At 44.8% G+C, this 15,862-nt stretch overlaps 1 protein-coding gene across 1 annotated transcript in view; it reads right to left on the bottom strand.

Moving 5' to 3' along the window:
- The window catches only part of ATG16L2 (autophagy related 16 like 2), a 579,847-nt gene that overhangs the window by 92,969 nt on the left and 471,016 nt on the right, over nt 1-15,862 (bottom strand). Inside the window, exon 17 of the mRNA XM_086933798.1 lies at nt 12,811-12,858. Coding sequence (XP_086789924.1) covers nt 12,811-12,858 — 48 coding nt within the window. The remainder of the gene's footprint in view (nt 1-12,810; nt 12,859-15,862) is intronic.

The following is a 15,862-nucleotide window of genomic DNA, read 5'->3' as shown; positions in this document are numbered from 1 at the left end:
ACAACAATGTGCAATCATCCGGACCCAACACTAGGCGGCGATCTATGCACAGATATGAATTCAGCAGCCCACATGCCTCGAACGACCTGTTTCGACGTCGTGGCGACCTTTCCTGGCGTCGCCTCGACGTCGACCTCCTTGACGTCGAATGGAAGGATCTTGAAGTCCCGCTCGACGGAGGCCAGCCAGCCGGCGGCGACCTGGATGCAGTCTTAGCTTTCGACGCGGACCCCCTCGGGGGCGGCGGAGAGTGTCTCGAAGTCGACGGAAGCCTTAACGTCGACTTAGAGATGGTAGCAGCCACAAACTTCGAGCCCGGAGTGTGGCGTCTCGACGCCGACTTACTTGACTGCGGCGGAGATCTTCAACGTGGTGATGGTGGTCTGGGCCTCTTCGACGGCGACCTCGACGGAGTTCTTCGACTTTCCTTTCGCTTTCTGGGGGCAGAGAAGCGGAACAATGCCGTTTCTGGCCATGCTTGCTTGTAGGAGAAGATCTGGGGGCTGCAGGAGCACCCACCTGGTGAGTTCTGTCTCTCTCCAGCATGGCATGAAGTCTAATTCTCTCCCTGTCACGAAGAGTCCGTCTAGAATTTTTTTTACAGTGGTGGCACTGGTCAGGGTTGTGTGCAGATGGAAGGCACACAATATACACTGTGTGTGGGTCAGCCAGAGCCATCTTCTTATCACAAGAAGGACATTTCCGGAACAAAGCAGGCATTCTGACAGGAAATTCTTGTGGGTTACCACAGAAAACCAAATTAGAAGCCTTAATAAGCCAGAAGATGTTGAATTTTCTGAGCAAAACCTCTCAAAATCACAATTTCAGTTAAAAACTTTAGAGCTCAAGCTCCAGGATCCTCACAGAAGGAGCTGGAAAAAAGAACTAACCCAACTGCCACCTGTGGTGCACCATGGGAGCAGGGGGTCGTCTTCAGGCCTTAAAGGCACAGTACCCCTACTCCAATGCCTTAAAGGCAAGGTGTCAGTTTTCTTTGTTGCTTTATACTCTACTGCAGCCTACTGGCAAATGCCGGCAATTACAGGTTTTTCCTATGGCAATAAAGCATTGTTGTATGCAAATGTTTACAGCTCTCTTTCTTCCTTAGGGGTTGGGAGAGTTGATGTAAATATATAATTTACCGTCTTAATTTCTATGCAGGTAAGTACTTAATCAATAATAACTCAAATCGGAAAGAAAAAAACCAGAGTCCGTGGTGTTAGAGTTCTTAGGGGTTTTATTCCTCAAAAAGGAATGGTCAAGACCAGAATATCATGTTCTTCCCACCACAGGGGTGGAAGAAGGGATAGAGCGCGCTACATTTTATTGACAGTACATAGCTTATATACTTAATTCATGTCATAGAAAACAGTACAGTAGGCGTAACAGCTGAGAGAAGACAAGATAACAGTATCCACGTGTTACTAGTACGTAATCAGAAGGCGTGGACTAGGCGTGAACTGGAGGTGTGTGCTAGAAACGTCACAGGTAGGTGTCACTAGGGGGTGGCACCAAACAGAAATGTTGCAATGTCAGCAGAAATCGGAAGCTTGGATGCGCGCGCAGCTGCATGACGTGTGATAGACGTGAAACTGGAGGGTGCAGGGGACTTGACATTTACACTGACGGAAAGAGACAGAAGTCTGGCATGTCAGATCAACTTGTACTTCTATCATATCTGATATCTGATGTTTGGGAACCATATTATCTGGACGGAAAGGTCTCTGGGGCAGAAGCTATTCTATACTGACTATGAGTGCGTGTATAAGCGCCTAAGTGTCTGCATGAGAAACGTGGGGGCATGGGGCCTTCCATGGGAGCATGGTAACAGAGGCTGTGAATTACTTGTACGGAGACAGGTCGGCCCTTTGGCCCTGTAGCTGAGGGGGATGTTTACTGAAGCTAGTAGGCAGGAATGCATTTTCGAGGAGCGGAACAGATAACTCGAAGGTTATAGTCAGTCTTGGCAGGCAGCAGGCTGAGCTGAGCGCGGTGGGCCGCGCTGGAAGTAAGTCAGAGTTCACGGGTACAGAGGCAGCCTGGGCTGAGGCTTTCAGAGTCAGAAGCCAGAAAAGAGGCTCGATGGCAGAAATTCAGGGCCTACCTTGCCAGAGCAGAAAAACATGTAAGGTACACTACAAAAAGACGTTGGCATAACATACTTAGGAACGGGCTATTTAATCCATTCAGGGTGGATCTGAAAGAGGACATGTTAACGTTGGACGCAAATGTATTTGCGTCTTCATAGCTGACACAGGAGGGAAGTTACATGCACTTTAAGCTGGTACATGGAGACGGTGGGGTACGCGCTAGGGAACACAACTTGACCATAAGATTTATATTTCCTCATTCCCTCCTTGTTCCCTACGGACCCTTCATGATATATCGATCCTCATGAATCGATCAGTTTGTTCTTGTAACATCATTTGCTCTTCTTTCTTTCTTTTATGCTTTGAGAGAAAACTGGAATGTTCAATACAAGATGTGGCACACAGTCCACAAATCGCTGGCCCGCACTGCAGGCACAGGCAGCAACTGAATACTAGGACTAGGCCAATGCCTAGGAAGGATAGGATCTTCCATCCCCAAGCGGTTAACGTTGTCCAGAACCAACCGGACCAAGTCCAGGTGCCTGGATTCTGATGTATCTGATTTGCAATTTTATGGAGACGTGTAATAGCTTGATATACAGATGGTGCGTTTTGTGGAATGAAAACACAGCAACTTGACCCGATGACCTTACAAGCTCCACCTCTATCTGCCAAGATGACGTCAATAACAAGACGATTCTGAAGGACAACAACCCGCATGGCGGACTGCTCTTCTGTTAAGTTACCTAGGGCGGAGGCAGTTTCATTCACTACTGCTTCAAGTGTTCTAGTTAATCTGCGTATTAGTTTACTATTTTGAACAGGTCCTAAAAAGAAAAAGAATCCTTTATTAAAATCGGTGTACTGTTCCCATGCCATTTCTGTGTAGTCGACAAGTGGGATATCTCTTCTGGGTCTATTCTTTACTAGATTTGTATTTCTGTGGTAATCAGGAGGAGCTAGGAAAACAGGTGGCAGAAGGAATGCAATGTAACAGGTACCATCCCAATCTGGAGGTAGACGTATGTATGCGGTATGACCACAAACAAAATAAGAATGACGAATAGCTTTAAAGGACGATTTACCATGATCACTGAATTCGACCACAGTAGTGCATTTACTATGACCTAAGTGTACTGAACCTTTCTTCCTGATACATAATTCACCAGTGACTGGTAATACTGACATAATGGGTAGAACTGGTGCGGCTTCGGATTCAACAGTAAGAATCATAAGGCTAATTGTGTAATTACCTAATCCATATACTTCATTTTCTAGATCAGTTCCTATTCTAGTGGGGAGTCCCTCCTTATCAGGGTAACAGACGTCGAGCAGGACCAAGTTCAAGTTTCCCCAAACCCAGCCCCCGTCGAAAACAGCAATATCAGGATCTAAGGAATTAATTATTTTAAACCATGCACCACAGGAGCCATTGTGAGTGAACGGGTACGGAAAGAGGGGCAGAGCTCCCTTGTAATTCTGGTAGGGAGGGAGTCGGCCACATATCCAGCAGTCTGTAGCATTGTTAGTTTGATGGGAATGGTGTAGCATACTAATGAATGTGTTGTTGCGCAGCGCAAGTCTGTAGGAGAGTTCGTGTGGAGGTAACTCGCTAAAAGTGTGTTCAGCAGAGGCATTGTAAGCAGATTGTTCACGCTTGAAAATAGGGTAGTAGATAGGGAGAAGTATACTTGCAACTATTATCAGAAGACTTAGAAAAACATTATTAACAATGTCACTATACAGTGACTACGCAGTGATTTACAGTATGTACGTTTCTTGAATTCTCTCTCTCTCTCTCTATCTAGGGGATACATGTCAGAAACTATTTAACCGATTCACCTAGGGGAGGACTTAAACAATTAAACTGTCTGACTTGCTAGATCGGAGCTTGAGTCTGTACTCCTCTTGGGGAGTTTTTTCTCGTTCGGAAGTTTTAAAGTCACTGGGCTCGATACAGTCTTTGGAAGGGGTGGATGAGCCTGGGTCGGATTTCAGTTCATTACACAGCTTAACATGGCTCATATGGACCCACCCCTTCCTGCCCTCAACCTTCACCGCTGTCCTTGTAGTAAGTAGAACGGTCTTCGGCGATTTCCAGCGGGGCTCCAACGGACTTTTCCGGTCGAAGTTCCTTATAAGGATCAGATCACCTGGACGGACATCATGCGGCTTTACATCAGTGTTGTCAGGGAAGGCTGCGGCAACCTGTGAACGACATGATTGGAGTGCAGACATCAAGGAGGCAAGGTAATCTGTCAACATATTGCAATCAACATCAGTAATTTTCTTCGGAACGGGCGTCCCCCACATATTCGGTGGTCTACCAAAGACCACTTCGTACGGGGATAGTCCTGATCTCGAATGGGCAACCATCCTCATATAGAACAGTGCCACGGGCAGGGTGACTATCCAGTCGACCCCTTTCTCTTTACATATTTTAGCAAGTCGTGTCTTTAATGTCTGATTATGCCTCTCTACAAGGCCTGCGGCTTCGGGATGTCGGACACAATGGAATTTCCACTGGTATCCTAGCAATAAAGAAACTTCTTTCATTAATTCGGATGAGAATGGCTGACCGTTATCTGAGTACACGACACGAGGCAAGCCGTACCGTGGGAAGAATTCACGAACCAACTGCCTGGCAGTGGTCGGAGCAGTGTAATCTGGGACTGGGTATGCTTCGGTCCAACGGGACAGAGCACAAACAATTACGAGAACATATTTAAATCCTCGACAACGGTCCATCTGGATATAATCCATCTGGAGGACTTCAAAAGGGTGATCGGGAGGATGAAATCCACCTTGCTCTACAGGGACGCTTTTACCTGGATTGAACTGACAACAGATCATGCAAGTACGCACTTTCTGTTTTGCTGCTGCTCGTAAGTGTTTATTGTTCCAAAGATTTTGTAAACTGTCTAGCATCGCTTTTTCTCCTAGATGTGCTGGACTATGTGCTGTATTAATCATGACTTGAACCATAGAGTCAGGGAGAAACCATGTAGATTTTCCCTTCGTCACCCAACCTTGATCTGTCTGGATCCCTCCTAGTTCAATCCATTTCTTTATTTCTTCTGGGGTAGCATGTGTCTGAATATCGATAACATCTAGTGTGGGATCCCTGACTGTCATACAATGTGTCGGTCCTATTGTCTTTGTCATGTCAGTTGTCTGAGTGTGAGTCAGTGCTGTATGTTTTGCTGTCTGGTCTGCCAGGTCGTTACCCTGGGAAACAGAATCTGTGACTTTAGTATGTGCTTTACACTTCATGACGGATATTCCTGAAGGCAGATGTATTGCTTCTAACAGTGCTTGAATGAGGGGACCATGTTGGATCTTGGCACCATGAGAGGTCAAAAAACCTCGTTCTTGCCATAACATACCGAAGTCGTGTACAACTCCGAACGCATAACGGGAATCAGTGTATATGTTGACATTTCTGTTCTTGGCTAGAATACAGGCTCGGGTCAGAGCAATAAGCTCTGCTGCTTGAGCGGACAGTGTGTCAATACGATGTGTTTCTTTAACTTCGGTTTCAGTGGTCACTGCATATGCGGCCACTAATTCTCCTGTACTTGTTCGCATACATGAACCATCCACATAAAGTGTCAGGTCTGGATTTGTCAATGGAACATCTGTTAAGTCTCGTCGGGGCTTTGTTACTGCATTAATGATCTCTATGCAATCATGCGGGGCTGGATCTGTCATAGTTGTAGGTAACAGTGTTGCGGGGTTCAGAATGCTGCAGCGTCTGATCTCTATGTGTGGCTGGAATAGCGTTAATTCGTAACCTGTCAATCGTGCTATAGTCAAGTGTTGAGTCTGAGTTCTGTTTAAAAGAACCTCTACAGAATGTGGAACTTGTACTGTTAACTGATGGCCTAAAACAATTGAATCGCTCTGTCTTATTGCTAACGCTGTTGCTGCTACTGACTTTAAGCACGCAGGGAGTGCCTGGGCTACTGAGTCCAATGTACTAGAGAAATAAGCGCAAGGCTTATGTGAACCTGCTTGGTCTTGAGTGAGGACAGACAATGCTGTACCATCACGTTCTGTAACAAAAAGTGTAAACGGTTTGCTGTAGCATGGTGTCGCTAAAACTGGTGCTTGACATAATGCTTTCTTTAATTCCTCAAAGGCTTGTGTATGTTCCTGAGTCCAAGGGAGGGCAGTCGAAGTTGCTGCCTCCTGCGTCGTTAACTGGATGAGTGGTTTAGCTAGAAATGCATATTGAGGAATCCATTGTCTGCAGTACGAGGTGAGGCCTATGAAGGCCCGCACTTCCTTTTGTGTCTGGGGTCGTGGCATATTTACAATTAACTGAATGCGATCGGGAGTGAGCTGTCTCCCCACTTTGGACAGCAAGTGACCCAAGTACACAACTTGCTGAACACAGAATTGTAGCTTCGAAGGAGACACCTTGTGTCCCTTGTCTGCCAGAAAATGTAAAACTGTCAGTGATGCTTGTTCACATTCGGGCTCACTTCGTGCGGTGATCAGCAGATCATCGACGTATTGCAGTAAAGCGGTGTTAACTGGCATTTGAATACAATCTAGTTGTCTTTTCAGTGCTTGACTATAGATGCTGGGGCTTTCTGTGAATCCTTGAGGTGCGCGGGAAAATTTGAAGCTTCGTCCATTTAAACTGAATCCGAAGAGATATTGGCTCTCCGGATCAATAGGTACACTGAAGAAAGCGTTCTTGAGATCAATTACAGTAAAGAACGTTGCTTCTGAATCAATAGCAGTCAATAGGGAAGAGATATCGGGGACCACAGGGTACTGTGGTACAATACATTTGTTCAGTTCTCGAAGATCAATCACCAGCCGATATACTGGCGGTGCATTGGGGTCAGTACGTTTAAGAATTGGAATGATGGGTGAATTACAGATATTGGAGTCAGTCTCTACGACCACTCCTTGTGCTATGAGCTCTTCAATGATTTCCAGTAAAGCCACTACAGCATCGGGTGGTAACTTGTATTGCCTGATTCGTGGTAGAACAACTCCTGTCTTGAGTGTAACACGGTATGGTGTGATATGCATACAACCTACATCAGTTGGGCCTTTTGCCCACAGGTGATCTGGTACATTTTTCAATCTGACATCGAATTCTCGCAAAACATAATGACCCTTGAAATCCCGTAGAAAGAGTCTAACTCCCTCCGGGGAACAGCAGATTATAGCTCCTAGAGCCTTCAATGTTTTAATTCCTAACAGATTTTCTGGGCATGATTTCGTAAGTAACAAGTCTGTAACTCGTGATAATGGCCCCACAGCCAAGGGTACTGGTTCTGATACTTCATTTACAATGGGCTGTCCTGAAAAACCAAGGGAAACATTCTGTGAGCCTGAGAGGGGTGCCCCTGGGACTTCATTATGACTGATTGTGGTGCGGCTTGCCCCTGTGTCAATTAAAAACTTTCTGTCTTTTCCCAATACTTGACTGTGTACATAAGGACCTTCTTGATCTACAGGAATTTCAATAAGAGGCAAGCCAAATTCCCTCTCTAGGCTGTTTCATGTGTATCGTTGATACTCAGGATAAGCAGATTGGGCATACTGGTACATCTGTTGAGAAACTTGTTGAGTCGTGGCAGTGGGCTGTGGTACCGCTACTGTCTGTGCTGTATGAGATGAAGCATGCATAGGCTGTGTATTCTGCATGGGCTGTACATTCTGTGAAGTCTGTTGCTGAACCTGATCTTGTCTAGGTGGATGCGGTCTCTCTTTAGTTTTACCTGTCGCTATGTTATGTTTCAGAACTGGACATTCATGTACGTAGTGACCTGGTTGCTTGCAATAATTGCATGTCCCTTTAACGGGACCTGCGACGTGACCTGTCTGGTTCGTACCCTTTCTGTTTCCGTCGGTATGGACCGACTGGGCTACTAACATTTTCATTTTCGTGTCTTTCATACGTTTCTGTTCCTGTTCCCGTTCTTCTCTAATTCTATTCTGATGGTATTGTAACATTTGTAACATCTGGGACGGCGTATTTGCTTGCCATGTACTCTCAACCTTGTATACACGATTCTTGACTGCTAACAGGGAATTCTCAACTAACTTTGATACAAAAAGATGCGGGTACGATTCGCTACTTGGTTTAAGACCACTATTAATAATAAAACATTTCTCGAATCTTGAATAAAAGTCACTAGTATCTTCGTCGGGCTTCTGTTTACATGCTGAGATTGCATCCCAGTCTTCTTTTCTAGTTGCCAATAATCTTGGCAAAACCTGTACTATTAAACCTGGTAATGCTTCAGTTTTGTCCCCAAGGCCTACCCCTGGGACACGTTTATTCTCTTCGTCTTCTATTTCTGCCCATACAATCTTTTTCTCTCCCACCTCCCATTCCTTTTCCTTTAGTTTCTCGTAGATGCCCGTGGGCAGCAGCACCTTTAACATTTTCATGATATCATCATATGTGTAATCCCCCATCAGTAACATGTCTTTAAGCTCTCTGTGAAAACCTGCAGGGTCTTTATCATGGCTCGGGACTAGTTTCTTCATTTCTAACAGTTCTAACTTAGTCAGTGGCGTGTGTACATATACACGTTTCAAGAGATGATCCTCACCCATAACTGGGTGTACTTCTCGTAAGGGGTTCTGACTTTCAATGCCACTCAGGCATTGCATGTGATACGTTTTCCTTTCTGGGGGCGGAGCGGGAACATATTCAGAGCTTATGAAAGTGTTATATCTACGTAGCTGTTCTAGAATTATTTGTATTAACTTGGTACTTAAACCTCTCCATCTATCCATGAGTAGTGCTTCTAATGTTTCGTGTAAGGGACCTGGATCAGAATGTTGGTTTCTGTATTTCGTGAGGAGGTGCTGAATCATGTATACACCTGCTAGTTTCTGTTCGTCTGGGGAGAGGTTCAGAAATGTCTGCGCTAATGTATCATCATTATACATATCCGGATTTTCAGCCCATAATATGGCTGACCGGGCTAGTTCTTGTTCATCCATTGAATTGAGTATGTGGTACCCCACTCGGTCTCGGAGTCTTTTATCAGTCTCCTGGAACTGGTGTTCAGAAGAATTCGGGTTTGTTAAGGCAGAGAGGAAAACTCTCTTGCTTTCCGGACGGATACCTTTCCTAAGGTAAGTTCCCTTACCTACATACGCTATAGTATCTGTAGTCTTTTCTGGTTCTTCAAGTTCTTCTTCCTCCTCGGAGGAAGCCTTTTCTTTCTCTTTTTGGTGTATATCTATTACTGCCTTTCTAATTTTCTTGTACATACTGGCTATGCAAGTTCCCCTATCGTGTTTTCCTTCAGATATATTTTGACCCCACTTGTTTAGTGCATCTAATTCACTCTGATCTGTCCCAGGCCTGTCTCGTTCTCTTATTAGGCAATTTATGAAAAAACGTAGTATCTGTGCTTGAACGTCAACTTTCTGTTTCTCCATGGCCTCCTGAATACTGTCAGGGTCTTTCCCTGTCTGAACAAACTCATATATTCTATCTAGGCGCTCCCTCATTCCCGCATAGCATAGCAGGAAATCAGTAGCAGATCTTAACCGTAGTGATGCCATCATCATTACATTGTCTTTACCGGGTACTGGATCATATCTGCAAACTGAAAGGTTTTCCTTGAATACATCAAGGCTGGGAGACTTGAACGTAAAAGGACTCCGCAAGTCCCTGAGCTGTAACCTGCGTGTCAATGGCGGGGTGTGTAGACCCCCGGACGCACCCCCTGAGGCGGAAGCTTGGGCATCATCTCTCGGCGGAGTCTGTATCTGAACTTGAACTTGTCTTTTAGTAGGATCAGGTAGAAGTGGTTTCGGTAGATCAACTTTAAGTGCGGGAAGTGGTGGAGGTGGTGGAACAGGAGGTTTCTGTTGTGGTACTGGCGGAATTTGATCTTGGGGCGGGTTACCACCCCCGTCCCTGTCGTTAGGCAGGGCGCGGACAGGCAGATTGGTGTAAGCGGGTGCTACATCCTCTAGATAGGAATTCAGGAATATGTCTTTAGTAGTCTTATGCATTACTTTAGTTGGAACTAATGGTGGCGGTAGATTTTTCGGTATTTCAGAAATGGCCTCAGGCGAACCCTCAGCCGCGAGATACATACCGTTCACGAGGTTATTTCGTGCGCGGTCTACTTGCTCTGCTTTTACTCGGATCCCCTCGGTAACTAACTCGTTTTCTTGGGCCTTTTCTGATTCTTTAAGTCTGTCTTCTCTACGTAGTGCTTTTTCAGCACGCCTATGCGATTCCTTACGCCAAAACTCTATGGCGTCTTTCTGAGATTGTCTGGCTTTCTTTTTCCATAGTACTTCCTCCACCTTCATGATGCACTCAGCATCCCATGTTCCGTTAACAGGCCATCTGTGTCTTTCGTCTAGGTGCTTAGTATAGTCGGCCCATAACTCTAGAAATAATATGGCGTCTATGCCATGCTTGTGGTACATGAAGTTTCCTGGAGTGTCCCTAGGGGGGATAGGAATTGCTTCCTCTAGTATCCCTTTCCTAGTTCCTATCTGCTTTAATTTGTCGAAAAACGGCATCTTGTTTACTTAATACTGAATGCTCAATCCTTACTACTTAATACTGAATACAGCTAGCTATACAAGAACACAATAAGGCACATTTAAAAACGGTCACATTCATACCACGACATTGCTCACATGAAAAGACATTTTGAAACATATATGACTACCCCCTATACTGGATGTACTGCTAAACAGTACAGATACACTGGTAAACAGTGCAGAACTTCAGAATACTAGATATACTGCTAAACAGTACAGATACACTGTCTAAAAACAGTGCAGACCGGACTTGTGTACCCAAACCCGTCTAGATACGTCCCAGCAATGGTACTCACCGGGAAGCACGGAAACAGAAGGCCTCGGAAAACTCGACTGGACTCGACTCGACACTTCGGAAAACTTCGGAAAACTTCGGAAAACTGGTGGGCCTCTTGACACCTCGGACCTTGCTTCTTTCGGCTAGGCTCTGGTCGGGATCCTCCGCACTCCTCACCGCCTCGTCTGGGTACTGATCGCAGTCTTCGTCACCTCCGTGGGCCAGAGGGAGATGCAGGAAATCCTGCCGGTACGCGTAGTTTCCGTCTAACTGATGGCAGGGGACAGAGCTTGCAACGCACCAACCGGCGCGTGAGGTGGGGGAGGGGTCCCTGTTCGGGCGCCAAAATGATGTAAATATATAATTTACCGTCTTAATTTCTATGCAGGTAAGTACTTAATCAATAATAACTCAAATCGGAAAGAAAAAAACCAGAGTCCGTGGTGTTAGAGTTCTTAGGGGTTTTATTCCTCAAAAAGGAATGGTCAAGACCAGAATATCATGTTATTCCCACCACAGGGGTGGAAGAAGGGATAGAGCGCGCTACATTTTATTGACAGTACATAGCTTATATACTTAATTCATGTCATAGAAAACAGTACAGTAGGCGTAACAGCTGAGAGAAGACAAGATAACAGTATCCACGTGTTACTAGTACGTAATCAGAAGGCGTGGACTAGGCGTGAACTGGAGGTGTGTGCTAGAAACGTCACAGGTAGGTGTCACTAGGGGGTGGCACCAAACAGAAATGTTGCAATGTCAGCAGAAATCGGAAGCTTGGATGCGCGCGCAGCTGCATGACGTGTGATAGACGTGAAACTGGAGGGTGCAGGGGACTTGACATTTACACTGACGGAAAGAGACAGAAGTCTGGCATGTCAGATCAACTTGTACTTCTATCATATCTGATATCTGATGTTTGGGAACCATATTATCTGGACGGAAAGGTCTCTGGGGCAGAAGCTATTCTATACTGACTATGAGTGCGTGTATAAGCGCCTAAGTGTCTGCATGAGAAACGTGGGGGCATGGGGCCTTCCATGGTAACAGAGGCTGTGAATTACTTGTACGGAGACAGGTCGGCCCTTTGGCCCTGTAGCTGAGGGGGATGTTTACTGAAGCTAGTAGGCAGGAATGCATTTTCGAGGAGCGGAACAGATAACTCGAAGGTTATAGTCAGTCTTGGCAGGCAGCAGGCTGAGCTGAGCGCGGTGGGCCGCGCTGGAAGTAAGTCAGAGTTCACGGGTACAGAGGCAGCCTGGGCTGAGGCTTTCAGAGTCAGAAGCCAGAAAAGAGGCTCGATGGCAGAAATTCAGGGCCTACCTTGCCAGAGCAGAAAAACATGTAAGGTACACTACAAAAAGACGTTGGCATAACATACTTAGGAACGGGCTATTTAATCCATTCAGGGTGGATCTGAAAGAGGACATGTTAACGTTGGACGCAAATGTATTTGCGTCTTCATAGCTGACACAGGAGGGAAGTTACATGCACTTTAAGCTGGTACATGGAGACGGTGGGGTACGCGCTAGGGAACACAACTTGACCATAAGATTTATATTTCCTCAGAGTACTACTGTGTGTCTGCTAATTTATGTAATTTTGCGGCAATTTTGCCTGTTGGGAAATGTTTTAGGCTGCAAATATATGTTTTCACATATATATATACATATATATTTATATGTATTTTCTATATGCTCCGGGATACCGCACATGGGCTGGGATTATTCATAGATTATGACTATTGATGAGTATCCCCTGGATGAGAACGCCATGAATACCAGGAGGAGATACCAGCATTCACTGGTTTGCACTGCATTGAACAGCAGAACCATGTTGTCCTCCCCAAACCCAACACACAAAGGCATGTCTCTGAAACTACATGAGTACCTGAATATCGCCTTCGTCCAGTCACACCCACACTTGAACCCGTCAGCCCTGAGGAGAAAAACAATACATTGTTTGCATGAATACCAACATGGAAAGGAACAGAAAAGCTCACCAAAAGACTACCATACTTGAGAAAAGTAGTTTACCAGGATGATGTCCATCAACTAGACTAGCTTGCGAACATAATCATATATTTAAAAACTCCCAAGCAAATATTTCATACTATGTATAGCTTAATACATGGCAGTTTGGGGTTTTAACCCCTTCGATGCTCATGACGAGCTCAGCTCGTCATGAGTTACACCTCTTGTGTGCTCATGACGAGCTGAGCTCGTCATGACCACACCCATTTACATTAAGGTCCAGCAGAGGAATATCTGCAGCATCCATGTGGTTAACTGCGCAGTTGTCTGTTTTAGTCAGAAAACATGAATGTCTTTAGTGTCCTAAATGGGTTATTGCTCTTCTGCAATCTCAAAGTAACTTTAGGAGGTGAGTTGCTTGACCACGGTAATACTGAATATGGTTATTGTCTGCTGTGATATGTGATTTAAGTAATTATACTTTTCTTTTTAAAGGGTGACATGTCACCAGATAGGCTTCTTGGCACTGTAAAAAATTAAGAGTGGGTATAACTCAGTGGGAGTAACTACTGAAAGGCAATAGGATATTCCTCACCCTCCTGAAGACTGATGTTCATCACCAGCCTTTAGGGAAATTGGCAGAAAGTTCAAAACCTTAACTGCTTGGTTCGAAAACTTCTGAACAAGTTTTCTTTAACTTCGACCCTGTTAAAAGCAAGATGAGTGGATGAAAGTTTTCATGGGTGACAGTAGAGTTTCAGCTTTTTAATGAAAAAAGTTGTTGCCGTTGCATGTATCCTAGTTTCCAGTCCACAGATTTTCAGCTGTTTGCCAATGGTGAACATATATATTTGGGATTCACACTTTACGGGTCAAAAACGTGTGTATATTTTCCATACACAAAAGTCATGGGGTGTGCGAAAATTGTGCGATTTACAGACACTATTGCATAAATATGGGAAATTTGGGGACATTTAGAACAATACTTTATCTATAATAGATACTCATCCATTTTTGACGCATGGATATATTTTGCTCTAAAACAAATGCTGCGAAAAAAACAATGGCCACAACGAACAGCCACTTGAGTTCTGATTATTCCCGTAGGTCCTGTACTCCTGTGCTACAAATTTTGCTGTGAAATGTGACGTAATTGGGCGACGTGGCACGATGAAGTAATTCTGTGTTACATGAAATTTCAGAAATTACACCAGCATTAATAAAATTCGACGTAGCACACACAAACCTGGGTTCCCGATGGAACATGAGTGCAAATGCAAGAGGCCGATCGAGTAGGTCAGGGAAATGTGGAAATAGATGATACAAAGGGGTTGCGCAACAGGCATTGGACAATTATTAAGATGTACAAATGTTGTTGGAAGAGATGGTGCAGGCGTACACGTTGTATCACACTGAAACAGAGGGCACATGCTATTTGGGTTAATCAGGAGCAGGTTCTGAGAATAAAGATGCCTCTGCTGTGGACGGGCTGACAAGTAAGGTTATGTTGATAGTAAGGATGTCGCTGAACTAGAGCATGTCAATCACGAAAGACCTAGTTTGTGTTGTGCTAGCAAGAACCGTATGGAAGATGAGACCATGAGGCGTGGTGGTCAGGGGAGGATTTGTAATCTGTATCCAGTAGGTTCTGTTTTTATGGCTCAAAAGATGCTGTGTATGCATGAGAGTGACTGAGAAAGCCATGCACACTCTGAGTGCATGGGGAGATTATTTGAGAGTGACTGCTATTAATGTAAAGGATAATTAGCAAGAATAGAACACAATTTGCCATTAATATGGCTGTGTAAAAAGTCATGGAGACCAATGAGCTTGCATCCCCCGGAAAGTGAACCAAAGCAGTGACAAAAGTACATTATCAATTCTTAAAGGAGGTAAATGTTGTAATAATGCACAGAAAGTATTGCAGTAATGTGCAAGGCAGAGATGTACATTCCATACATTAACTGTCCTTTAATCTGTGGAATATATGCCATGTGCTGCCTCGCTACCATCTACACAGATTAATAGCTGAGGTTCCTTCAATAAATTATTCTATGGTCGTACTTCCATGCTTCCTGTGTTTCCTCACAGATCCACCCATATAAAGACGAGGAGAGACGACGACTTGAAAATACCACAAAGTGACGGCTTGGATTTCTTGAGTGTACAGGAGAGTGGGGTAGTGCTTGCAATAAAGCTCACGTGAAACAGGAACCTTAATGAGAGCTTTAGTTTGAATTGTTTAGCGGAAGTCACTAATCACAGACTAAATATGCTTTTTAAACACGTCCCCCTAGAACACTCCCAAACAAAGAGGTTCCTGCTCCAGAGGAGAAGATGCCTTGCCTGCTAGAAAAAGAAGGACGAATAAAGCCAGTCTCCAGCTGACCCCAAAGACAAAGAGGTCCAGGCCCTTCCAAAAGAGCCTACCTGCCCGTTCTACTTCTCTGCTGGAGCTGCAAAGTGCAGAAGCTCCTGAAAATAAAGGAAGCTTTGTTCACTTGGATGAGGACGATAAACCAATGAAAAGTACATTTCTTCAGCCAGTCCATGTCAAATGCCTCCCCTGTGCCTTGGGAATGGAGAAGACCTTTCGACTCAGGAACCTACAGAAAATATGCATAATCAATTACAAATGGAGGTTTTTCAAAGTACCTGAAATGGAGCTGCGGTGAGTCTTCATACAAACTGAATCAGTGGCCTGGTCTCTGAAAAGCATTTCCTGAACATTTGGAGGCATTTCAAATGGCATGGTGAAAACAAGTTCTGACATTTTTCATGCTTGAATGACCAAGAAAAGTCTTTCTAACAATTGCAGACTACGCAGCTGCAATCCACTTTAGCGATTTGTACAGGCATTGAATTCGGGCCATTACGTTTGAGACTACTGCAGGACCACCAAAAAGGAGAATGCAATCTCATGATTTTATCCGGCTACAGTTTACAGCGTCGGCCTGCTGAAAAAGTTA

Source organism: Lissotriton vulgaris, chromosome 8, assembly GCF_964263255.1.
Source record: "Lissotriton vulgaris chromosome 8, aLisVul1.2, whole genome shotgun sequence".
NCBI lineage: Eukaryota > Metazoa > Chordata > Amphibia > Caudata > Salamandridae > Lissotriton > Lissotriton vulgaris.
Note: the sequence above shows the minus strand (reverse complement) of the source record. Positions and strands in the feature narration are given on the sequence as shown.